Here is a 27329-nt window from a genome sequence, read left to right on the forward strand (position 1 = left end):
GGGCCGAAGGACACTATGACTTTTGGATTTGGGGCACCCCACTTGAGGAAGTGTGAAAAGGAAGGTGAGCAACGTAGAATACTGTTTGATCTGCAGAAACAGAGGGACATTATATCCGTAACAGGATATAAGGTATCAGGACAGGTCCACAAGATGGTGAAAAGGAGCCTCCCTTTATACCTGAGGCATGTGATATAAAAGTAAGGAGGTTGTGCTAGAACAGTACGCAACTGTCAGGGCTTGCACACTGCAGATAATTCTGGTCACATTACAAATACATGGCATCAGGAGCATAAAAACAAACTCTATCTTTAATAAAAGAGGGATGGGCTGGGATCATGTTGTTGAAGAATCAGCTCAATTTAAAAGTATAAAATTACAAGATGGCACATTAGATGTATTTTATTTGAAAGTTTAAAAAAACCCAGAGCGAATAGATGTAAAGTAATTTGTAGAATTAAAGGGGAGATGTGGGTAGAATAATTGATTCCATGGGTAGTGTGGGTCTGCAACTCAGTGGCTGAACTAGTGAGAGAGACAGAAAGTCTCACCACATTTCACAAGGGCTCGATGGGCACTTGAAGAGTTGCGTCCTGCAGGATTACTTTCCCACTGTAGGGAGGTGGGATTTAACTGAGATGAAATTGGATCTGAAGGGCATCAGCCATAAATTTTCCGTGATTCTGAGGTGCCATTAAAAATGTCCCAAGTAGGGAAGGGAACAGGTGGTCTGAATGTTTGGAACTTACCAACACAGAACATTGATTTGTGCAAAGCTGCAAGATTCCTTAAAGTGCTGTTCTATCGTCTCCACTGATTATACATGTGTGTGGATGGGCAGCACAGTGGCGCAGCAGATAGAGCTGCTGCATCACAGCGCCAACGACCTGTTCCATCCTGATCTCGGCTGCTGTGTCGACTTTCCTTGTTCTCCCTGTGACCGTGTGGGTTTCCTCCGGGTGCTCCGGTTTCCCCTCTCATCCCAAAAAGACGTGCGGTTTGCCGGTGAATTGGTCCCTGCAAAATTGGCCCCAGTGTGTAACGAATGGATGTGAAAGTGGGAATGAGTGATCAGCGAGGACTCGATGGGCCGAAGAGCTGTATATCAAAAACAGAATGATACGCTGTTTCCATGCTGTATATCAAAAACAGAATGATACGTCTTTCTTTCATTTTGCAGGGGTGATGGCAGGGGGGAGGGTTCTCGCTGTCGGTCTCACATGTGCCTGCCTGCTGACCTTCCTGTGGGACGGGTGCAATAGCCTGGGCGACCACGATCCCCAGTGCACAACGCACAGTGAGCACGGTCACGCACAGCGGCCTGATCCGACCATCACCGCCATGGACAGGTACAAGGCCGTGTTTGAACAGAAATACTACCTGCACAAGCTCTTCAACCAGTATGGAGAAAATGGCACCCTGACCGTGGAGGGATTGGAGAAGCTGCTGTGTAACATTGGGGTGGGGGGAGTCCGGACCATGGTGACCAAAGGCGAGCACTTTGACCACGTCACCAAGAAACGCACGGTATTAGCAGAAGGGACCATTCGTCGCCACTGCTGTCCCGGCTGCCGGCAGATCCAGCTGAGAATCGGCCTGCAGACCACCCCAAGAGAGGCTGGGCGTTTTCCAAAGCACGTCAACGTATCCGGGACGGATGCCCAGAGCGGCTCCGGCGCACACGCCCACTCAGTCCCGCCCGGCGACAGATCGGGAAGGAAGCAGCGCGCACGGCCGGCCCGCAGCCCTCCGACCGCCAGCTCCCCTCCCACCGGGCCATCTGCGGTGCTCGAGCTCAGGGGGCAGCTCGGCACAACGGCCGGGTACATCACCAACACAGGGGGACAACTGCCGCCTGATTCTACCCACAATACTGTAGGAGAGCTACGCAGAAAAAACAATCAGCTTGTGGACCATGGAGATAAAGACCCGAGCAAAGAAGAGGTAAGGATTCCTTTTACTCTTTCACTTTGTCAATCTGCAGCAACAACAGCCGCTTACATTTATGTAGCACTTAGTAATGTGGTGGTGAATCACAGGTGGGCACAGCATGCATTTTGTATCTACCTTCGATTTAAACCAGCATCTGCAGTTCTTTCCTACATACCAAGGTGAATCACTTTTAGCATTCGGAGATATTTGGACAGATAACCAAAGGTTTGGTTGGGGTGAAACACAAACTGCTGGAGTAACACAGGCAGTCAGGCAGCTTCTGTGGAGCGAACGAATAGACAATGTATCAGGTTGGGACCATTCTTCAGGCTTGGTTGGGGTCATGGGTTTTATAGATCACTGTGAATAAAGGGAGGCAGGTAGGTTTGAAACAAATTTGGGCAGCTGAAAACATGAAAGGCTGAAATTGGAGCAGTGTCGGGGCGTTGGAGGTGGTGAGACATGGGGACGGATTAGAAAATAGGAGTATCTGACAGTGGCGATGGTGTCAGAGGCCGTGCCATTCAGTGAGTGCAGGGTGATTGTTATTGTTCCACACAAGGCCACACAGGCTTGGGTTACCCAGAGGCTTATTTGTACACAGGGTGGAGAATGAGGGTGCAGTTTAGAGGGATCGTGTTGGTGGAGTCACTTCAACCCCAAACAAATATAGTACTATTGAACGTTATTTAGCAAATGGGCAAGGACATATACGAATAGAAACACAAATATAAAGTAGAAAGGCAGGACGTCAACTAGAGATAGACACAAAATGCTGGAATAACTCAGCGGGTTTGGCAGCATCTCTGGAGAAAATGGATAGGTAACGTTTTGGGTCAGACTGATTCAGACAGGCCTACTTCAGACTGATTCAGACTGGAACTGGTTAACCAACTTTTAATGGAGGATGGGAAGGGGGGGGTATAGGAGAAGACAAAAAGAGAAGGTAGGGAAGGAGGTCATTCATGCTGGTTGTGAAATATTTTTTAAACGGGATTGAAAGCCTTGGATAAGCATAAATTGGTGCTGGTGTTCAACTGGAACTGAATGGCCTTGCACACAAATCACTGAATGGTAACTTTCGAGAACAGCAAACATTTCATCAGACAAATAGTATTTTGATCACCAGTGGGTGGTACCCTTGCCCTGTTGTCATGGTGCCTGAGTTGAGTAGGCTGACAGAGTACTTCTGGCTATATTGATGGCGCAGTAGCTGAGTCCTTCATTGTGGTGAAGGCCTGCCAGGAACTCCAGTACAGGTTTTGTTGTAGTTGAATGTGTAGTTCCTGAGTTTGAGCAGTTTCTTCCCAGGTATGTTCCCTAGTGGATATGCGACAGAATGCTGTCATCATGTTGATAGTGCTGTCTGATCCAGGCCCAGCAGTGGTCTTCCCAATTCTGTAATCCAGGCCCTTTCTTCCTGCAACCTAGTAGTTTATCGTGGCATGGATGGTTTATGCCTGAACTGGGTGGGTTGATAAGCCTAGGCTATTGGGAATCATAGGGTTTTGATGACCATGTCGAGGACCATTGGGAACCATGACTGGGGGTTTAGTCCACTGTATTTTGCGTAGTACCCGACTGATGAGACCGTAGTACCTGGTGAGGCTGCTTCTGGAATGTTGTGGGCAGGTCTGCTCCCTCTTCCTACAGCAGCACATACTCAATAGGGAGGCAATATTCACCAGCTTGAGGTGGTAGATTAGAAGAGATTAAGGTGACAGGGCCTGTACTCTATTGATTTTAGAAACATAAGAGGTGACCTCATTGAAATATCCAAATTTCGTAATGTGTTTGGTTGAGCAAATGAAAAGTAATGACAAAGACATCCGTAATGGAGGATCAGAGCTTCAAAATCAAGAGTTGGCCATTCAGGACAGATATGAGAAGAAATATCTCCACCCAAAGGCTGGTGAATCTTTAGAATTCTCCTCAGAGGACAGTTGAGACTCATTCACTCAGTATATTCAATCAGGAATCAACATTTCTTTCAATTTTATGGATATAGTGCAAGAAATCTGTTCTAAGGTTAACAAAAATCAACCATGGTCTTATTGATGGTCAAGGGGTCTGCTGGTTCAGTAACATAAACACCACATTATTTAAGGGGCTAGATCATTGGTGGCTACCCATGATGTTTGGTGAGTTCAGTGCTGTTAATCAGGCTACGTCCTCTTGTGTCCCATGCAGTGCCTGAATGCAGACAAGATACTCTCATCCCATGGAATGCACCCACATGCGACTCTGAGTGCTGAGCAGTTCAGCTACCTTTGCCCAGCGCTTCTGGATCAGATCGAAAGCAAGGCATGCATTGCACATGAACCCGGAGAGAAATATTCTGCTTACTCCGTTGGGGCAGGTGAGTCACTTTATGTAATTTGGAATGATTGCCTCATACTGAGTAATGCACGTGTCCAAAATCTGTCACAGCAGGGGAAAGATTGTCAATGCAGACTTTGAGTGAGTTGTCCGTTCACTCCCACTTATTGCTGCCCTCCCCCATGGTGCTGTGCATTTCTCTTTATCTTGAGATCCAAACGGGCCAATGCACAGACTTGGAGAGTCTTCCTTTTGCTTCACTCTGTCTTTATGAAACCCAGGGCTTCATCCATTTTATAACAGCATTAATGGAGAAGTCGAATTAAAATCGCATCATGGACCATAAAGCTAGTTTACTGACCACTACAGTGATTGCAGTCTTGATGTGGAGAGAAGGGGAGGATAGGAAATGGCTCGTAAATCACTTACCAAATGTTATTGATAAATGCAAGTATATTTTTGGAAAGTATAAGGAAGCATTTACCTCTGCCTGTTTCTTGTTTTGCAACAGCATGGATTGGCGGTTTCATATCTGTCACAATCATCAGTCTGCTATCTCTATTGGGCATCATCTTTATGCCTTTAATGAATAAGGCATTCTTCAAGTTTCTCTTGACATTTTTGGTTGCTTTGGCTGTCGGGACATTGAGCGGGGATGCGTTTTTACATCTCTTGCCACATGTAAGTACTGTCTGCGTCTATCCAGTAATTCATGTAGCCTCTTCCATATCCCACTGAGGGCACAGCTCAATATACTGATGAAATCAGGCAGTGGGGCGCATGTGACCACTTTACCAACGAGATGCTTAACGTTGTCAAGAAGACCTGTTGCTTCACAAAGGTGTATCTACTTTTTCCATGTCAATATTTGGTGGAATGTTCCTAAATTTAAGGTAAAGAATATAAGAACTAATATTTCCCCTCCCATCCGTGACCTGGCTGTCTCATTGGTCTGCTCTTCAAAATTAGACTGTTTCCAACCCGTTACTCTACCCTCCCTTGTAAAACTGATCACCACCATGAAACCTACTACCTGCCCCCTCGACACTGTCTCCTCTGCCCTCCTAAAGGACATCATTACAACAGCTGGTCCCAGCATCCTCGCCATCTTCAACAGCTCTCTGGCCACTGGCACTGTACCTACCTGCTTCAAGCATGTGGTGGTCCAGCCACACCTGAAAAAACCTAACCTCGACCCCACCTTGCCAAGTAACTACTGATCCATTTCTAAACTGCCTTTCCTCTCAAAAGCCCTTGAAAAGGTAATTTTAAGTCAACTTATACCTTATCTTCACCAAAACACTATCCTGGAAACTTTCCAATCAGGTTTCAGGGCTCACCATAGCACAGGGTCTGCCTTGTTGAAGGTACACAATGACCTACTCCTCACCGTTGACTCCGGCGACTGTGCAATCCTGCTCCTTCTTGACCTCGGTGCAGCATTTGATACAGTCGACCACACCATCCTAATTGACCGTCTCCGGTATAGGGTTGGTATTGATGGCACTGCCCTGAGCTGGTTCATCTCCTACCTAAAAGGTAGGAGTTTCTCGACTAACATATCAACTCATTCTCCCCACCAGCTAATCTCTGCTGTGGGGTTCCACAAGGTTCCATCCTTGGCCCCATTCTCTTCTCCCTGTATATGCTCCCCTTTGGCCAAGTCATTGAAAGGCACGGCATTTCCTTCCATTGCTACGCAGACGATACCCAACTCTATCTCCCCCTGAAGCCCAAAAAACAATCTAATCTGTTTAACCTTACCCACTGCCTCGAGGATATATAGTGTTGGATGGCCCAGAACTTCCTCCAACTAAACGAGAGTAAGTCTGAGGTCATCCTTCTCGGCCCCTCGGACTCAATCAAAATGATAGCAGGCAGTCTTGGATTCCTTACCCCACTACTCAAACCTCACGTCAAAAACCTTGGCGTGATATTTGACTCAGCACTGAAATTTGACAAACAAGTCAATGCCGTGGTAAAAGCTAGCTACTTTCAGCTTCGGACGATAGCTAAAATAAACAAATTCCTCCAGTTTGATGAACTCGAAAAGATCATCCACACATTTATCTCCTCCCGCCTAGATTACTGCAACTCTCTTTACACTGGCATCAGCCAATCTTCCCCATTCCGCCTGCAACTGGTCTAAAACGCCGCAGCGAGACTCCTGACGGGCACCCGAAAAAGGGACCACATCACCCCGATCCTGGCCTCTCTCCACTGGCTCCCTGTGCGGTTCCGTATAAACTTCAAGATTCTCCTCCATGTCTACAAAGCCCTCAATGGGCTTGCCCCCACCTACATAAAAAGTGTTCTCACCCACCACTCCACCTCCAGTCCCCTCAGATGGGCCGACTTGGGGTTACTGAATATCCCGCGGTCTAGGCATAAGCTCAGGGGCGACCGCGCCTTTGCGGTTGCAGCTCCTAGACTGTGGAACAGCTTCCCCTTTCCCATCAGAACTGCCCCCTCCATCGACTGTTTTAAGTCAAGACTAAAGACTTATCTATACTCCCAAGCCTTCCCTGACGTCCTCTGAGTGAGGGCTACATGTATATATGTATGTAGTTTGTTTTGTTGTGCTATTCTTGTAACAAATGTAAAGCACTTTGGCCAACGAGAGTTGTTTTTTAAATGTGCTATATAAATAAATGTGACTTGACTTGACGACTAAATTTAAGCTCTTGGAATGTTGTGGACAGGTCCAAATGCGCTGGATCATCATCATCTTTGTCCCTCTGCATCTAAATGGATTTTAAAAGGCAAAGATCTATAGGTTAGCCCATGATAATTCGGACGCATCCATAATGCAGGGGACAGAGTGATGAAACGGAACAGCTGATGGGATCAGACTTGATTTGAAGGAAGATTGTGGGTCAAGTTTGGGCGGCACGGAGGTGCAATGGATGAGTTGCTGCTTTAACATCACTAGAGACCCGAGCTCCATCCTGATTAACAGGTGCTGTCTGTACGGAGTTTGTACTTTCTCCCTGTGATCTGTGTGGGTTTTCTTTTGGAGCTCCGGTTTCCTCTCACACTCCAAAGACGTACAGGATGGCAGGTTAATTGGATTGGTATAATTGTAAATTGTCCTTGGCGTGTGCAAGATAGTGTTAGTGTGCGGAGATCGCTGGTCAGCAGGGTGGGCTATAGGGCCTGTTTCCGCGCTGTATCCTAAACCAAAACTAAACTAAATGTTGAGAGCACCTTGAGCTTGCATGTTGCTGCTTAAAAAGGTCGAACCCCAGGTTATGTCCCTTGACATTGGGCAACGCCAATGATAAGTCGCACCACCACCCCTACCCCAGACCTGTGTCATTTTATCTCCATCTTTAGAGTTTAGTTTAGTTTAGAGAAACAGCGCGGAAACAGGCCCTTCGGCCCACGGAGTCCTTGCCCACCAGCGATTCCCGCATATTAACACTATCCTACACCTACTGGGGACAGTGTTTACATTTAGCAAGCCAATTAATCTGCAAACCTGTCCGTCTTTGGAATGTGAGAGGAAATCAAAGATCTCGGAGAAAGACCACGCAGGTCACGGGGAGAACGTACAAACTCCATACAGACAGCACCCGTAGTCGAGATCGAACCCGCTGTAAGTCGGGGTCGAGTTCAAAGTCCTCCGTGGGTGAGCCGGGCCTACCGGGTGGGTCCTCCGTCCTCGGTGAGCGAGTCCTCGATCCGCGACGGGTGAGCTGGTTTGCCGGGTTGCCGAGATACTCCTGGTACCTGGCTTGCCGGAATAGCTCCTGCCCCAAGATGGCAGAGATGTGAAATTGAGGTCTGCTGTGTGATTGTGTGTGAAAGATGCCATGACCTCTGTTTTGAATGAGCACAGCCAGGACAGATTGGTCATTAACACGTTGGCCCATGGTTGCTGTTTACAAAATGGCCGCTGCATTTTCCCTATTATAACAGTTACAATACTTCAAATACACTAACGCGCTTGGGGCTAGAAATGGAATAGAAATTGAAGTTTGTGGGATACCTTTATTACTTTGGAACTAAAACCAAAATTCTGCTCCTTCCAGTCTCAAGGCTTTCATCACCACAGCAGTGAGCAGCATGAACGTCCTGAAGAAGGCAACGACCACTTGAATTATGTGTGGAAGGGGCTCACTGCCCTTGGGGGCCTGTACTTTATGTTTCTTATCGAACATCTGATAACGTTAATTAAATTGTACAAAGGGAAAAGGAAGGTAAGAGTTGATGGTCCACCCTGTTCCTTTCATTTATAAGGGAGCTATTGCGAAATAGTGACTATTTTAATTGACAGCCAAAAGTTTATTGTACTGGTAATTGTCTTGTTTATAAATGATCCTCTCCCTTTGGATATTTGAACAGGGAAGTAAAACTGTGGTAGCCGTAATGGTAAGTTGCTTCTCAAGGTGGTAAATTGATAAAAAGAATCAGAACCATAGCAGGCAAGGATGAATGGTTCACAGTGTAATGCAGATGTATAGGAGAAAATTCAGTGATGCAGAGAGAGTGGAGCAGTTCTCTTTAAAGCAGGGAAGTTAAGGGGAGATTGGAGAAATGTGTTAATAATGGATTAGTAATAAAAAGAAACCACAGCGTCAGTTTGACCAGACGGGTTCAGCTTCACAAACAATTTACACAGGAGCCCAAAATGTCGTGACCAAGCTTTTATTTTTACAGTTATAACTTGAAGGTAGGCACAAGGAATTGCAGATGCTGGCTTACAAAATAAAGACACAGTGCTGGAGTAACTCAGCATGCCAGACAGCATCTCTGGAGAACATGTGGATAGGTGACAGTTAACTGGAAGGCGGTGTTTTAAAGGGCGATGGAAGCTTATTTAATCAGAAGATCAGGGACCCCAAGCACATAACTTGACAACTCCCAATGTGGGTGGATAAATACGGTTCAGGAGAAGATTTTGCACAAGGATAAGATCTGGAGAGTGGAACTAAATGAAACAGCATTGGATCTGACTGTCTTAGACCAAGGACATGGCTGCTTTGACATTGACGCCCTGAGGGAAACACAATGGAGAGAGGACGGTCAGGTGAAGGAGCCGGGGCAAAAAGGGAAACCAGAAGAGGAATACTGTTTTAATGGGGCGGTTTAATGTCAAGACTGAGGTATCGTGTGGTCTCACTAATTCACTCCACCATAATGTGAGCGTCCCATATCACTCTGGCCCATTCTAATATGGAACCAGCATGTCTGGAATCATGCTGCGACATCCATAAAGGAATTCCTGTCCAAACTTGAGCAATCCCTGGTCCAAGAACCAAGACAAGACAAAGAGCCCACCGTGAGAAATACACGATCAGAGTAAGAAAAATTGTCCATCTCTGATGTGCGATTGGAAAGGGGAGAGTTGGGAAACCTAATTCAGGTGATTCCTCCTCTTGGTGAAATGCCTGCAACACAAGCTTTCCATCACCATTGTATTTTTCCAGAAGAACAATTGCAGGGTCTGGGCAGTACCACAATCCAGCCCAAGTTCACAAGTTATAGTAGAATTAGGCCATTCGGCCCACCGAGTCTACTCCTCCATTCAATCATGGCTGATCTATGTCTCCTAATCCCATTTTCCTGCCTTCTCCCCATAACCTCTGACACCCATTCTAATCAAGAATTTGTCTATCTCTACCTTACAAAATATCCACTCACTTGGCCTCCACAGCCCTCTGTGGCAATGAGTTCCACAGATTAACTACTCTCTGACTAAAGTTCCTCCTCACTTCCTTTCTAAAAGAGTGCCATTTAATTCTGAGTCTATGACCTCTGGTCCTAGACTCTCCCACTAGTGAAAACATCCGTTCCACATCCACTCTATCTATGCCTTTCATTATTCTGTAAGTTTCAATGAGATCCCCCCCCTCAACCTTCTAAACTCTAGCAAGTAGACGCCCAATGCTGTCAAACGCTCATCATATGCTAACCCACTCATTCATGGAATCATTCTTGTAAACCTCCTCTGTACCCTCTCCAGAGCCAGCATATCCTTCCTCAGACATGGGGCCCAAGTTTGCACACAGTACTCCAAATGCAGCCAGACCAGCACCTTTTAGAGCCTCAGATTTACATCTCTGTTTTTGCATTCCAGTCATCTTGATATAAATGTTAGCTTTGAATTTGCCTTCCTTACTACCGATTTGACTTGCAAATTAACTTTTTGGGAGTCCTGCACCAGCACTCCCAAGTCCCTTTGCACCTCCGATTTCTGGATTCTCTCTCCATTTAGGAAATAATTTACGCCTTTATTCTATAAAAGATATTATTATTATTATTATTATTATTATTATTATTACCAAAATGCATGACTGCACTTTGCTCTACTGAATTGCATCTGCCACTTCTCTGCGCACTCTCCTAACCTGTCCAAGACCTTCTGCAGAGTCCTTGCTTCCTCCACACTGCCTGCCCCTCCACCTATCTTAGCATAATCTGCAGACTTGGCCAGAAAACCTCCAATCCCCTTATCCAAATCATTAATATACTATAATATATAACACGATCTAGTTAGATGATGTCATCGCACGAGCAAGTGCCAATGTGGATGACAAGTGGCCGGTGGTTGTCACTGTTCTAAAGCTAGATAGTGCAGCCAATCTGAGTTTAAACAAATTGAAACTGTAGCATGACGTATTCTAGTCAAATAAGATGGAAATTCTACTATTGTTAAATGAGAGTCAAGTAAGGACTTCCTGTGAACAGGCGACACAATTGAAAGCAGTGATGCTACTGGTAGAGCTACTGCCTCACAGCACCAGAGACACTGTTCAGCCTTGTGTCTGGGTACAGACACTTCAGGTTCTGTCTGTGTGCAGCTTGCATGTTCTCCCTAAGATTGTGTGCTTCCTCCGTTTTCCTCCCACATCACAAAGACGTGCAAGTTTGCCCCTAATATTTCGGGAGTGGATGAGAAAGTGGGATAACATCGAACCACTGTGATTGATGGTCAGCCTGAGTCCAGTGGGCGTTGAGCCTGCTTTTATGCTGTATCTCAAAACTAAAATAAAAGACTCGAATTTGCTCAAATTAACCACTTTAATCAGAATAACAAAATTAAATCAAATTGAGAAAATGAAAAATAAAGTATCTGCCAATTCCAGGCTGTCACCATCGTCCACTTGGTCCCTCAACAGTAGCAACAGTAAAGAGCTGGAAGAAAATCAATGTTAAAGGACAAAGACCCACAGAGAAAGCTCGACTCAGTCAGCACCTCACAGCAACTTGATCATTTCCAGTAGGAGTAACAATCATCATTGTTGCATGAAAATAACAGCACGGCAGCATTGCAGTAGAGTTGCTGCTTTACAGTGCTTGCAGCGCCAGAAACCTGGGTTTGACCCTGACTACGGGTGCTACCTTTACGGGGTTTGTGCATTCTCCCCGTGGCTGTGTGTGTTTTATCTGAGATCTTTGGTTTCCTCCCACACTCCAAAAGTGTACGGGTTTGTAGGTTAATTGGGTTGGTTAAAGTATGAAACTGTGTAGGGCAGTGCTAATGTGCTGGTCGGCATGGACTCGGTGGGCCGAAGGGCCTGTTTCCGCGCTGTATCTCTAGATTACACTAAAGCAGAGACACAGAGTGCCTGGTGATTCCTGAGGTCTAGTAGAATTAGATCCACTTGTCATCTCTGTCAGAAACATACTCTTTCAAGTCCAGGAACTAATTAACTACAAACACAAGGCTTTGTTGGGCTGGAAGTTCCACTGTGGGATACAACAGCAGCTCTCCAGGCACGTGAAGACCAAGTGCAGCAACAGCACACTGAGGGTAGAATTGCTTCCTTACAGCGTTAGAGACCCTGGTTCCATCCTGAATACAGATGCTGTCTGTACAGAGTTTATACATTCTCCCTGTGACTGTCTGGGTTTTCTCCGGTCCTCTGGTTTCCTCCCATATTCCAAAGACGTGTAGGATTGTAGGTTAATTGGCTTCTGTAAAATTACTGTATTTCCCGGCCGAAGACGCACCCCCATCTTGAGTCGCGAAAATTTGAAAAATAAAAACCAGACATTCGCCGTGGTGGCGGTTATTTTCATTCGCAGCCATTTTCAGTGCAAAACACAGATAATGTATACATCGGTGCGGTTATAAAAAAATACAGCGTTCGGAATAAAATAGCATTTAATTGTGCACAAAACAAAGATTACATAGATTACAAAAACAAAAAGCATTCTAATCTTCAAATCCGAAAAATTCACTACTGTCATCCGAATTTTCAAAGCATAATACCGGTAATTCATCAGGGTCATCACTGCTGTTCGAAGCAAAGATTATAGAGGAGCAAGATAGACCACTCCTACGAAATCCAATGGATTGACGTGTAGTACGGATCGTAACGTTACTTCCGCCATTTTAGGAATAAGACCCCGATCTCCGTTATGCCTCTCGCAGTTTAATCCACGTCAGTCCATTGGATTTTGTAGTTTATCTTGTTCTCTTAGCCTTCATTGTTAAACTATTATTATCTTTGTTTATAATAAATAAGGTGCTCCTTTAAAAAAAAAAAAATAATTAAAAAGGGAAACTGCGTATAAAATGAGCAACAATGCTCAATGAAAGGTCTCTGGACCACATTCTATGATCTTTTGTTTAATCAGTGTTGTGGGGGAACGGAATGTGTGTGTTTCTGTGTGTGAGTGGCAAGATAGAGATAATATATTTCAAAGTTCCTCATAGATCAGAAGCAACTTTGATTTAATGCAACTCATGATGCACATGAGCCATTCTCATGATGTACATAAGCCATAAAGACAATTATATTTGCCTTTACATTTTGCTATAATATATAAGGAACACAAGCCATAAGCCAATATATTTGCCTATATTTATATCTTATAAACACATATATTATATATATATGATACAGATATATAAATGTGATATTGATGTATATAATTATATAACACACATACATAATTCTCTAGTTTCTTATATATATAAACACATATATTCATTATATGATGTGTATATATGATGCGTATATATGTGTGATATATATGTATATAAATATATAACACACACATATGTATGTTTCTCTAGTTTCTTTCTTGTGATCTCCTAATTTTGTTGAACTTTTTTTTCTTTCATTCAACCTCTCTCTGAAATCCTAATATTGTGAATAAAATATAAATGAACACATGCCAAGATATTTTTTCATTCTATATTAGTGTAAAGAAATATAGTGTATACATACCTACATTGATGCAGAAGTGCGAGAATTATACATGAAAACTGTGCATTGCTACCATAGTTTAGTTTTTAATTTAACATATATTTGAGGGAAATGAGTTACCGTATTTCCCGGCAATGAAGACGCACCACCATTTGAGTTGCTAAATTTTGAAAAAAGGATGGCGGGACAGGATCGAGGGTTTGGTTTAGTCCAGGGGTCCGCAGCCTTTTTTGCATAGGGGCCAGGACCCTCCGGGACTAGCTGCAGTTCCCAGGTCACCTGCGAGCCCCGGGTCTAGCTGCGGTTCCGCTGTCCTGGCCAGGCAGCCGCTCACAGCCACCCGAGCTCTGAGTGAGTTTTTAAATGTGAATATCTCATAACTAAACATTTGTGGGCTACCAGTATATTGCATCAATCCATTCAATTTTAAATCATTCTACAACAAAATTCATAAACAAGGATAACACTTTTTATTTCTGTCATTTATGGTAAGATTTACATAATTTATTGTTTTATGTGTGAGATATACAGAGTGTTCAGAACAAAGACGGCAGTTCTTTGACAAGTACTCTGTAGTTCGCTGTAGGAGATCTTATCAACGAGTATTCTGGACCCACTGTCAACATCTGAAATTACAGTAAAATATATAGAATTAACTTATAAGAACAAATCTGATTATAACTACATAACTGCAGAATGGATGATATGTCACTCAAATGCAATTGTTTTCAGGGGTGGGGAGAGACATGTATATTGAAGATGCATTTTTCCTCTAGTAGGTCAATTTATGCCTACTGAATATATTCTGTATTCATGCCTACTATGTTCTGTGTGCTGAAGCAAAGCAAGAATTTCATTGTCCTATCTGGGACACATGACAAGAAACTCTCTTGACTTGACTTGATTTAACTTAAATGTAGAAGAGCTTACAATACCATGCCTGCCTTACGACAAGAACAAAACCAAAAATGTACAGCAGTGTAAAAATTGATACCCTTATTATTGTTTAAGAAGGAACTGCAGATGCTGGAAAATCGAAGGTAGACAAAAATGCTGGAGACATTTTTGTCTACCTTTATTATTGTGCTACGTCTATATCTATAAAAGAAGACTTTCTAACAACTTGCTGATGTACCAAAAATTGTCAAATATAATATAATACATTGTCAGGATCATAAGAATAGAATTATATATGTTACAGTCATCATACATTGGGAAGGAAATTAAGGCTTTAATGTGCGCTCCTCGTGGCATGTCATTGTTCCCTATAACTATTTATAATGTATTTTAAAATATACACTGATTGTGTATATTTAACATCATTTTTCCTGTATTTCTAATACTATTTCAAACCTGCTTAAACACAAGCCTATTCGGGATCTCCGCTGCTTGGAGGTCCTGAATCGGCTGCCTCCTACCGGAGACCGGGGTTTCATGATGTTAGAGGCCGCGGGCCGGCGCTTTTCTCCGGCGAGGGATCCCAGACTCCGCGAGGGAAAGTGCACGCTGCCCCCGTGACTAGAAGCTCCACACACCGCGGCTTCAGAGTGTTATAGTCCCCGGGCCGGCGATCAGAGCAATTCTTCTGGCGACCCCCGGCTCCGCGATCTGAGCTATAGGAAGAGATCGGCCTCAACACAGAAAGTTATAATTTTTTTCTTACCTTTCGTCTTTAGTGGGGAACCTGAAGAAAGACTGCTATAAAGTGCTTAAATCACTTACATTGGCGATTCGAGCACTATAGCAGAACGGCTCGCTACGCGTGTAGATGTGGGCGCCATGACAGATGCCCATTCAAAAAAACCCTCATATATATGATTCCCAAAATGGCGCGCCACAAATTACCCATGAGCCCATGACCGTACTACAGCTTTTTCGTCGAATGGTTTATCTTGCTCCTCTATAATCTTTGGTTCGAAGCATCACTATCATAGAAACATAGAAAATAGGTGCAGGAGTAGGCCATTCGGCCCTTCGAGCCTGCACCGCCATTCAATATGATCATGGCTGATCATCCAACTCAGTATTCTGTACCTGCCTTCTCTCCATACCCCCTGATCCCTTTAGCCAGAAGGGCCACATCTCCCTCTTAAATATAGCCAATGAACTCATCAAAGAGACAGTCGTCTTAAACAACTTAAACAGAATTTACACAGCTCCTACTTAGATCAGGTGTTTGAAGTGGCGAAAATCCCCAGGCAAATGCATGTAACTTCTGATTGGATTGTCAAGTCAAGTCAAGTCAAGTCAAGTTTATTTGTCACATACACATACGAGATGTGCAGTGAAATGAAAGTGGCAATGCTCGCGGACTTTTGTGCAAAAGACAAACAACAAAACAACCAAACAAATTATAAACACAATCATAACACACATATTCTTTTACATAATAAATAATAGAAGGAAAAACTTCTGTAGAGTTAGTCCCTGGTGAGAAAGGCGTTTACAGTCCGAATTGCCTCTGGGAAGAAACTCCTTCTCAACCTCTCCGTTCTCACTGCATGGCAACGGAGGCGTTTGCCTGACCGTAGCGGCTGGAACAGTCCGTTGCAGGGGTGGAAGAGGTCTCTCATGATTTTGTTTGCTCTGGAGTTGCACCTCCTGTTGTATAGTTCCTGCAGGGGGCGAGTGAAGTTCCCATAGTGCGTTCGGCCGAACGCACTACTCTCTGCAGAGCCTTCTTGTTCTTGTACTGAAACGCTTCCTATAAGCCAGGGGTGTCAAACTCGCAGGCTGCATCCGATCCACGAAGGAGTCCGATCCGGTCCTGTTTCTATGACCTTTCCGCAGATCTGTCCCCTCATAATCAATACTACGGGTTTGTTTAAATAAAAAAATGAGCAAGATCTTATAACATCTATTGTCGATGACCCACTGGGTTCTGTGCTCTTTAATTATATTTGATGTAAATCTAATTTGATGTTCCGGAGCTGATGGTTAGATCTCGTTTCCAACTGAATTGTTGAGTATTACTGTATGGCTGTCAATAAGGTCAATCTTCCTTCAACTTTACACTTAGCATTTAGGATTATGGCACCAGTGTGCAATGGTTGATTTTTTGTTTTCAACAGCAGAAGAAATCTAACCAGGATGAACAAGACGTGGATCTTGACAGAAATGCAGAACCCCTTGAGTCACAACAATTATCCAAGGATGAAAACGCATATGTAAAAAATGTTGCAGGTAGGCTTATTACTGGATCACAGGTAAATGTCCACAGGTATTTTCCAAAATAGAGATCAGTGTTGCCCTGCACTGTGTAGATTACAAAATTTGTGAGATTGTCAGAACTCTCTTGTTTTTGTGGAGTGAAACTACGGAACCAGGTAAATAGCAGAAGTTATGCATTGTGAAAATGAAAAGGAGTGAAAGGGTCCCTTGAACACAACACGTTTTATGGTTAATCAGTTCCTGGACATGACCAGGTCTGTGTTTCTGACAGTGATACCAAGTGGATCTAATTTGACTAGACCTCAGAATGGTGGAGAAATGGGAATCTAAAGAGTGGAAGCTATTTCAAGTCAGATATTAATGTCGACTTTAACAAGTGAGCCTCAAGTTTCAAATATTTGGGGCATTCTTTTGCTTTTTGAATTAAGTTGGAAAGCAGATGATATTACTTCAACCCTCATTTGTTGGCCCTCGCTGAGCATTCGGGATGCATTCTGGGGGACAAGAGGGCTCAGTGAACTCTGAAAGGGGCCATTCAGTACATACTGTGCTCTCGTTGGCTAAGCATCAGTAACAAACTGCACTCACATTGGGTGAGTAAATGTGTACAACATGGCTATGTTTCACCAGCTGCCTAAATGCATTCTGATGATTTTGATCATTTTCATTTTTTCAGGTAGTTTTTTTTAGTTTAAAATATGTTTGAAGATGCAACTTACCAGGCAGTGGCTTCATGAAAAAAGTCCAAAACAGGAACAGTGGTTAGAAATTGTGCGAGACAGCTTTAATATGGTGAAATTAACATACTCCTTGAGAATCAAGGAGATTTCATTTGAGAAGATCTGGGAAAAATGGACCGTTTATTTGAGCCATGACACCAATTAGATAAATGCCGAGCTAGATATAGGAAGATTGCGTTATATAGAACTAGATGGTATTTTTGTATGAATATTGAATTATCTCCAGATAACAAATCAATGTAATGTTTTTTTCTTTTTTTAAGTTGGTAAGTGAACCACACTGTCTTATTCCAATTTTTTTAATTTATTTACTTCTTTTTTTTTCCCCTCTACTTATTTTTTTATTTTAATTGCTGTTTTTCTTACTTTGTTTTATTTATTCAAATTCAAATTCAAATTTAAAATTTATTTTGTCACATACACCTAGGTGTAGTGAAATTATTTTTGCCATGCAGCACATTAGAAAAGAATACAACATGACAGTGATAGATAGTTTCAACATCAAAACATCCCCCCACAATGGTTCCCATTGTGGGGAAAGGCACAAAGTACAGTCCCATCCCCATGTCCACCCATAGTCGGGCCTCCTTACTCGAGACTGTGGCTTCCGGAGCCGACAGGGCCGCGCCGAATGGAGCTCAACTGGCGATCTCATCAGGAGATCCCAGGCTTCCGATGGAAAGTTCATCGCCGCTGCCCGCAGCCGCTCCACAGACCCGCAGCTCCGCAACGGACCCAGCTCCAGTTACCGGAGTTTCAGCGAAGTCACCGCCAGCCCCGCAATGGCGCTCCAGCGCTGCACCGCTGTCCTCCGACCCGCAGCTCCGCCGCTGCCGAGCCGGTACCGCTGCCGCCGGTGCCACCGGTGCCGCCGCCGCTGCTAAGCTGATGCCGCTGCTGAGCCGGTGCCGCCGCCGCCGCTGAGCTGGTGCTGTCGCCGGTGCCGCCGCCGAAAGCTCCAGGCGGTCCCCTCAGGAGACGCCACTCCAGGCCCGCTGGTAGGCCGCGGGGACGGGTCGAAGCTGCAGCCCGGAGAAAAGCTGCATCTCCGACCAGGTAGGGACCCTGAAAATTAGTTTCCCCCTCCCCCCCCACACAAAAAAGCTAGAACTCCTCAAAACAAAACACTAAACTAACTAAAAATAGAAAAAGAGATGAAAAAAAACAGACAACTGCAGGCTAGGCAGCCATACCCCCTACAGGACGGCGCCAATTTATGGTGCTGATGTTGCACTCTTTTTTATATATCTCTTAAAAATCATTAAAAAATTAAGTGAAAAAAAAAAAAGATGCAGAATACCAATGTATATTGCTTTCTAGTTTTCATACTTGTCTAGACTGGATAATTTCCCCAGGTTTCCATTGATATTGTTTTTCCTTTTAAATGAATGGACGCTGTTATACGATGCTTGTTTTATGCTGTTTTGGGTGACTTTATCTTTTTATGTGTCTTTTTGAAATGTAGAACCTGTACCACCCATAGACCCCGAAGACTATGTAGTTGAATCCAAGGATCAGTCAAATCTTCCCTCCCTGGATTACAGTCAAAATTCACTGACTCCAGAACAAGAAGTTATGATTGCCCCTCCAAACCCAGAAGGAAATTACAGCCCGTATGTGCCGAGAGGGTGCGAAAACAAGTGCCACTCTCACTTCCATGACACCATAGGAAACGCTGATGACTCCCACCACCACCACCACCGTTACCATCACATTCTGCACCACCACCACCACCAGGACCACCACCCCCATAATCATGGCCACTACTATTTCCAGGAGGACCTGAAGGATGCAGGAATAGCAACTCTGGCGTGGATGGTGATAATGGGTGACGGGCTTCACAACTTCAGCGACGGTTTAGCCATTGGTGAGATTCGACTCTTTACAATCAGTCAAACTGAACCACTCTCAATGTGATGACCATGATTTACGACAGAAGCATAACCGGGTCTGGCAATGTAAACACTAGTGCCGTGGTCGGCAACCTTGTTCTGCATAGGGGCCGGGACGCATGTCTGTGAGCGGATGGCGGGCCACATCTATCTCATGTGTACACATGATCCCGCCTCGGATGGCAGGCAGCAAATCACGTGTTCACAGAAGGTAGACACAAATGCTGGAGAAACTCAGCGGGTGAGGCAGCCTCATGCAATCCTTGCATGTCTGACCTGCTTAGTTTCTCCAACATTTTCGTCTACCGTAGATTTTTCCAGCATCTGCAGTTCTTTCTTAAACGTGTTCACAGAAGGTGCGCGGCCGTGCTGGCAGCATTGTGCAGGATGCGGTACAGCCAGAGCTCGGCTGCGCTTGGGGAGGTGCCCGGCGGGCCGGATGATTACAGGGGATACGGGTTACGGGCCACGTTCGGCCCAGGGGCCGTAGGTTGCCGACCCCTGCACTAGTGATTGAGGAGAATATTTTGTTCGGGAAGGGCAATAGATCTCTGGCATTGATTTGGTGGATATGGAATGATGCCGTTTTGGAAGGCCATAGTCAGCCCATTGTGCCTATGTTTGTTCGATACTGAAAGAGCTCTTCAACTGGTCCTACTCACCAAAGATAGACACAAGATGCTGAAGTTTCGCGACGGAGCAGGCAACATCTCTGGAGAAAAAAGATAGGTGACGTTTCTGGTTAAGACCCTTCCTCAGTCTTCTTCACCACTTGCTCATGCCCAGGTGCCATTCAGTAAAATAGTAGCTAATATTTTACCTTTCTTTTAACATTCATCCATATTAAACCTGTCTACACTAATTCTCTTCACATTGAAAACTTTAGATGTCCACCTTGACTACACTCTGATATGGTGCTTCTTCACCCAAGTGAGAACCTCTTTATTGAAGTTACATCGTACCAACATGCTCCATGTAGAATCACAGCTCAGGAAGTGAAGGGTTAACCCGGGTTTTCGAGGCTGCAATTAAAATAGTCTGAATTTTGCACATCTGTTGTTCCTTCTCCCCATGTTTGCTGATTCCACTTGTGGGGTTATATATACTGATAAAGTGAAATTAAAAAAAAAATGTTTCCAAGATCTGGGCATTGCTGGGTGCATGAATGTATTGCCCTTCACCTGGGTAGTTTGTAAGCCATTTCAGAGGACATTCTGTTAACAGTTTTCAGAGCCACATACAGGCCCAACCCGACCAGACCGGGTAGCTAACCCTTCACCATTTCCTCAAGGATACCAGATTAATTTCCACCACAATCCAGAGTTACTCCTGACACGGTTTTTTTTACATTCTAAATCATTGTGTCACCACGGCACCTAATGTTTTGTTTTAAGCTTTGTTTTAAGGTGCTGCATTTTGGCCATGGCAGGCCTGGCTCATATTTACTGTGAACTGCCAACCCTTAGAATACTCTTGCCTCTTGCGAGTAGGGATTGTAAAAAAGCCTCTGTTAAAATTCATTTCTCTTCAATGGATCAATTGCTGTCAGTACAATGTCATTTATATAATTTCTTGGAAAAATGTTCTGAAACTAGCTGCATTGTGGAGTGGAGAAACTCATTGTAATAAGCATTATTTACACTGGCATTAAGTTTAAGCTGTAATTATTTAAACTTAATTTTCTTTTCCTCATTTCCAACATAATCGATATTTCAATTTTGATTTCAGGAGCTGCTTTTACTGGAGGCTTGTCTAGTGGATTGAGTACATCTGTTGCGGTTTTCTGTCATGAACTACCACACGAGCTGGGTAAGTGCAAAACAAAACTCCTCCACAATAACATGTTTGACTGTGACTGAACGGTTCAGAGGGGGGTGAATGTACAATACTGTGTAGAAGGCCTCCTGTGCCTTCCAGCATAGAACGTTTGTACCAATGCTTCTAAAATTATCTCTTTTTGTAAGTAATTCATTACCATGCTTTGTTTATATAATCTTCATAAACTGAAGACTTTTCCAAATATTTTACAGCCATGGTGCAGATTAGTCACTTGCCGAGGAAGAATAAAGTCATTCTTTTACATGTTAGTAATGCACAACACTCCACAAACAGTCAGATCTCTCACGAGGTTGTGATAAGTATCACTCCAGGGTGTTGTGGAGAATTTATCTTCAAAATAGTCTGGAGGAATCTTTTGTGCCACATATTGTGACCACCTGTGATAATCTAAACAACTACGTTAGGAATGACATTCTAGAATTTAACTTGAGCAGATTGTGAATCCACAACTCTCTGACTCGGGCATACGTGTTACTTACCAAAACACAGACGACCTTCCGAAATATACACAGGATCTGTGGATTTTGAAATCCGGTTTAAAAGAAAATCTAAATCTCCGCTATAAATGGCTTTCTCCGCTGTCTAAATCTCCGCTATAAATGGCTTTCCGCGAGACAGTGAGCCCCTGCGCTGATGGTTGAGTGCGTGGAAATCCGCGGATTCAGTTTTCGAACAACACTGCTGTCATTTCTACATGGTGAAACCAAAATGTATAAAAATGGCAATGAACTGAGGTGGTGTAACAGTGTAAGGGAACCAGACCTAGAAAGTACATGGGTTTGAAATGTGACTTCTAAAATGTCTTGAACTATGGTTGTATGCAGGTGATTTTGCTGTGCTGTTGAAGGCTGGAATGACCATCAAGCAAGCTATTCTGTATAATATGTTATCTGCTTTGTTGGGATACCTGGGCATGATAACAGGCACAGCCATTGGACATTATGCTGAAAATGTCTCCACTTGGATCTTTGCAATTACTGCTGGTTTGTTCTTGTACGTGGCCCTGGTTGATATGGTACGTAGAAACTTTGTTGCTTCCTTTTAAAATTAGCTCTGTGTATTTACTGCTACAGTTTACATCTATGTAGCACCTTCTCCATAGAGAGTAATCTCAGCATACTTAATGTTATCATCCTTTAAAAAAACACGTGAGTGCAGTGGCATCTAGCAGTTGTTCTATACTGGAGACTGGCAATTTAAGTGTGCATATAGTGTTCGGGGAGTATAATCGTATCAAACTTGCATTTGAAATCCATGCAGTGTACTTCAGTTCCTTATCAGAACACTACTGTTTTTTTCCAAAATAGGCAATGAAATTTGTGTGATGTAATTTACTCTTTACAAATATGAATGAATGAATGAGTGAGTGAGTGATGAATTAATTAATTAATTAATGAATGAATGGATGAATGGATGAATGAATTAATAGATTTATTGGCCATGTATTCACATACAAGGAATTTGCCTTGGTGCTCTTCCCACAAGTGACAATATGACATACAGTGACAGTTAGGAATGACACATAAAACATTAAACATTCACAATAAAACATTATTAATTAAACATGTGAATTAAATAAAATACCAGAGCAAAAGGAGGCTACATATTTTTGGTTATTGAGTAGAGCTACTACTTGTGGAAAAAAGCTGTTTTTATGTCTGGCTGTGGCAGCTTTGACAGTCCGGAGTTGCCTTCCAGAGGGAAGTGATTCAAAGAGTTTGTGGCCAGGGTGAGAGGGGTCAGAGATGATCTTACCCGCTCGCTTCCTGGCCCTTGCAGTGTACAGTTTGTCAATGGTGGGAAGGTTGCAGCCTATAACCTTCTCAGCTGATCGAACAATTCGCTACAGCCTCCAGATGTCGTGCTTGGTGGCTGAGCCAAACCAGACCATGATGGAGAAGGTGAGGAGAGACTCTACGATGGCTGTATAGAATTGGACCATCATTGCCTGTGGCAGATTGTGCTTCCTCAGCTGCCGCAGAAAGTACATCCTCTGTTGTGCCTTTTTGACAGACTCAAATATCTACAGACAATCCTTGTTTATTTTGACTATTTCAAGTTAAGTATAATTTCTATCTGCTATGAAATTCCACTGGTGTTAGTCTGATTGGTCAACGCATTTTACATCACTTCTGGAACATTCCTATCCAAGTATATTTGATAGATTGAGATCAGAGCTTGCAGTAGTTGCTCAGTAACTTCCTGCAGTGCCGTGGGATGTGTCGGATCCAGGGTTTGGTGCCTAAAGTTATCTGTCAGCAATATTATCTGGCTGGAATATTAGCTCTTCATAAAACTCTGAACAAGAGCATCTTATTGCACTGCTCTGCATTCGCTTCACAGCAATATAAAACTGAATAATGATTCCTATCGTCTCATTTTACAGGTTCCGGAAATGCTTCATAGTGATGCTGGTAACCATGACTACAGCCATGGAGCTAGCTTCCTGCTTCAGAATGCAGGAATACTCCTGGGATTTGGTATCATGTTGCTTATTGCTGTGTTTGAACATAAAATCTTGTCAATTGTGAAACTGTGATAAAATTGGTTGTATCTTAAACCAGTTGGTATTCATAATTACTAGATTTAGATTTATTTATTTGTTTAGTGTGGGTTATTTTGCGATGATGAGTGTAATAGATTGGTACATGGTGATCTGCAATAGAAGCCTCACAACAGCTCCGCCAAATCCACCTCCCAGTTGCCCCCATCTCCTCTCCAGGCCTAAACCTTTATTTTGCACCCAACTCATGACCTAACCTCCAGTTTTCCCTACATCTTTGCAAGTTTTTGCTTAAGCGGGTAGCTTAAGTCTTATCGCCACACTGAGACCAGCATCTTGAAGGAATGAGGGAAGTAGGAATATAAACTTGCAGCGCTGAAAGGGGGTGGGAATATCTTCTGACCTGCAGAATTTCCCTGAAGTCGGTGGAATGAAATGTCAGGCCTTGCGCTCAGTGGAAAGCTGTAACTTTACCGCTTGGCACCTTGAGTAAGTGTAGTTTTCACCCACCCCACACCCATCACCACAATTAGTTGATTTTGCACGTTCTGCATTTGTAACTCGGCCTTTTGCCCTACGGCAGCTGTTGATCTTTGGTTAAGTCACATTGCTGTATGTAATCCACATTTAAAAATGAAGTATTAAGTATGAATTCACTAATGTGAGAGGTACAAACAGAATTGGTTAATGGCCACCTTAGATAATCAGTTGAGTGTGGACATGGGTTTAGTGATAACCAGGGAGGAAGCTGAATGCCAAATAAATAGAAAGGTAGAAATCCCCAAAAGCATGGCAAAGGGAGAACCAAAAGCAAGTTACAGGAGCAATTATATTTTCTATGAAATCCCACAGGATAATTCAGCTAGCTACCTTTTATCATCTACCAATTTCATTGCTGTTCACTTTCCATGTGTTCCCAAGGTTTTATTTCCTTGGTTACAACAGTGTGGGGGAGTTAATTCATTCCAATAGTTGCTTTGATACTTTCCTATTGAGAAGCAGTTGACCAAATCCTGCAGGCTTTGTGTTAAAATTGTTGTTACAAGATGCATTGCAGCCTGTATGTTACATAGGATTTCAATCGACTATATAGATGTGTTACAGCTGTTAAAAGATGCATTACATGTGTAACGTATATGTGGGGTGGTATTGTGCATGTGTAATTTATGGGTGGTAGGCTGTTTTATTCAATAAATACTGTTATTTTTGTTTGATAATGCCCTAGATTGTAGATTTAGCTTTTGTGCCTATTTAGTGTTGTGAACTGTTACAAATGGGACTGGCTCTTCCATACTGTTCTCCGCCTCGGGACACCCCAAAGCACTTTACAGCCAATTAAGTACTTTTGAAGTAACCCAGCAAGATCGCACAAATAGTAAAGCGACAATGACCAGCCTAAATAATGGTATTATTTACAGGTCTCTCCTGCAGATGCTAATTCAGCCATTGTGCTACTGTTGGTTCAAATGGACCCTACAAGTTGTATCTACATACGCTATTGTGTAAAATATGTTCTGAAATGCAAAGTCTACACCTGAAAGGCAAAGTATATTTGCAATAATTTTTATGATCTATATGCAACATAAGTGTTCACACCCACTCTACAATAATGTATTTTATTTTGTAATAAGTCATTGTTCCTGACAAAAGGCAACCGAGCTATTTATGAAGAAAAATTCATGTATTCCATGACTTGAAAATAAAATGTTGAAGTAGCGCTTACTGGCGAGGACGGGATGTGCTTTTACGATGAGATATTGCTGTCGAATTTCTCCTGTGAGCTTTCGATCGAAAAAACTACAGTGAGAAAACATTGAAGGTACAAAGGGTTGTTAAATGTGTGTGTGCTTGATAAGGTTGTAGTCCGTTGTATTTGGCGAATCTTGTAATTTTTGAACTTTAATAAAGTTATTGATTGCATTTTGGATTCTTGTGTGGTGGACATTAGGGACTCGGTCTCCAGTCAGCCGCTGCCGCAAAACCAACGGGGGGAACTGCAAACCAGAAGAAACAAAAGATTCCTGGGGAGAACAAATAATTTTTGAAGCAGCCCCAATCAGTAAGGTGATGGCGACTGTCCTAGTGTAGGGTCCCCGCCCGAAATATCCATCATTTGTCTGCCTGCACAGATGCAGCTTGTCCCACCCCCTCCCAGCAACAGGTTCAAGAGTGTTTTATTGTCAGATGTCCCAGACAGAATAATGAAATCCTTAATTACATCAGCATTACAGAGAAGTAAACAGTGCTCTGTAAACAATATAATAAACGGAAAAAAGAGTTCAATGTATTTATACATAAATATATATATATATATATATACAATAGTATGTACATAGTAGACATATACTAGCGTTCTGTAGCGGCACCATACGTGGTGAATAAAGGTGAGACATCAGGCTGGTTCAAAGAGTAATTTATTCAGTGGTGGTTGGTGCGCTAACTACAATACAATGTTGCTGTAGCTGAGCGAGGTTGTTCTCTCGTGCTCAGCTACCGGTTGTCTCCTCAAGGTCTCGAGGTGAGAGAGCTTTAGTATCAGGACACTCCCTCTAGCCCATGACGTCACGTGCCCGCCCTCGTATCTCCTGACGAGGGTTCGAGCATGAGTGGCCCGTGTTTAGGCTAACTAGCAGCCGCCGTTTAATTCACTTTTTTTTTTAGTTTTAGTCCTGTGCTTTGTGGGAGAGATAGACTTTTTAATGTGGGGGGTTGGGGGTAACAATATTTCTAGGTCCCTGTCTGGTCGGTGAGGCAGCTTTTTCTCCGGGCTGCCCCGTCGACCCGTCCTCGTGGCCTACCAATGGGCGTGGAGCGCCGTATCCTGGCGAGGACCGCCCAGCACCTCGGCTTCGGTGGCAGCGCAGCGCTGGAGCGCTATCGCATAGCGGAGCGGGCGATGCCTTGCCTGGGTCGCCGCACTGGATCGACGCGCTGGAGCTTTAGTGAGCTGTGACCGCCGAGATCAACACCGTGGGTCTGCGGAGCGAAGCGGGCGGCGCCGACTTTAACATCGGGGGCCTGGGAGCTCCAAACCGGCGCGGCGTTGTCGGCTTCGGAAGCCGCGGTCTCCAGTTAGGAAGCGGCTGTTCCAGGTGGCCCAGCCGCTGAAAGGACTCTCCCGACGCTGGGGCAACATAGGCCAGAACGGCCAGGAACATCGGGCCTCCATAGAGGCAATAGCGGAGGCCTCAATAGGCCTGACTTTGGAAGAACTGGGGATGGGGACTGGACATTGTGCCTTCCCCCACAGTGGTAACCATTGTGGGGGGATGATTTTTTGTGTGTAAGTGAATATGTTAGTTTGTGTCCATGATGGCTGTCGGAAGGGAGAGTGGACGCTGGCGCGGTTTAGCTGCCGCTGCTCTCTCTTCACATTGTGTCTTTGATTTTTTTGTCTTTGGAGCAAATTCTGTCTTTAATTTGTGTATTGGTGATGTCCTTATTATTTATTTTACTCCGACTATATGTTTTTTCTCTCTTTTGTTAATTTCTGTAAGGTGTCCTTGAGACTTTGAAAGGCGCCCGCAAATAAAATTTATTATTATTATTATTATTATTATTATGTGGGTCGGGGGCAGCCCGGGCGAGAGTCGGGGACGGAGACTCCACGGGCGCTGTGACGCTCTGCGTGGGCGATCCCGAGGTACCGAGGGGTGCGAGAGGACCGATGCAGAAGCTGCCGGAGATAAAATAAACCAAACAATTCCTGAACCAGGCGTGGAAAAGCAGTGAACAAGACAAATTACAGTGCAATCAGTGTCCAGAGTTC

General features: G+C 43.8%; 1 protein-coding gene and 1 long non-coding RNA gene across 2 annotated transcripts; one reads left to right on the forward strand and one right to left on the reverse strand.

Annotated features, from left to right (window-relative positions):
* On the forward strand, positions 1-25480 carry LOC129696624 (zinc transporter ZIP6-like). The gene is made up of 10 exons (XM_055634681.1): positions 1-64; positions 1181-1944; positions 4123-4291; positions 4763-4932; positions 8286-8453; positions 16487-16598; positions 18792-19193; positions 20947-21027; positions 21882-22072; positions 23444-25480. Exons 1-10 carry the CDS (start codon positions 16-18, stop codon positions 23594-23596), a joined length of 2259 nt encoding a protein of 752 aa, XP_055490656.1. The 5' UTR covers positions 1-15; the 3' UTR covers positions 23597-25480.
* Positions 12252-15636, reverse strand: LOC129696627 (uncharacterized). The gene is made up of 2 exons (XR_008723373.1): positions 15079-15636; positions 12252-14041 (listed from the first exon to the last, which is right to left on the reverse strand). It is a non-coding gene; the product is annotated as an uncharacterized LOC129696627 (long non-coding RNA).
* Positions 25481-27329: the final 1849 nt, after the last annotated feature.

The sequence above is a fragment of the Leucoraja erinacea genome, chromosome 4, assembly GCF_028641065.1.
Source record: "Leucoraja erinacea ecotype New England chromosome 4, Leri_hhj_1, whole genome shotgun sequence".
NCBI classification, from domain to species: Eukaryota; Metazoa; Chordata; class Chondrichthyes; order Rajiformes; family Rajidae; genus Leucoraja; species Leucoraja erinaceus.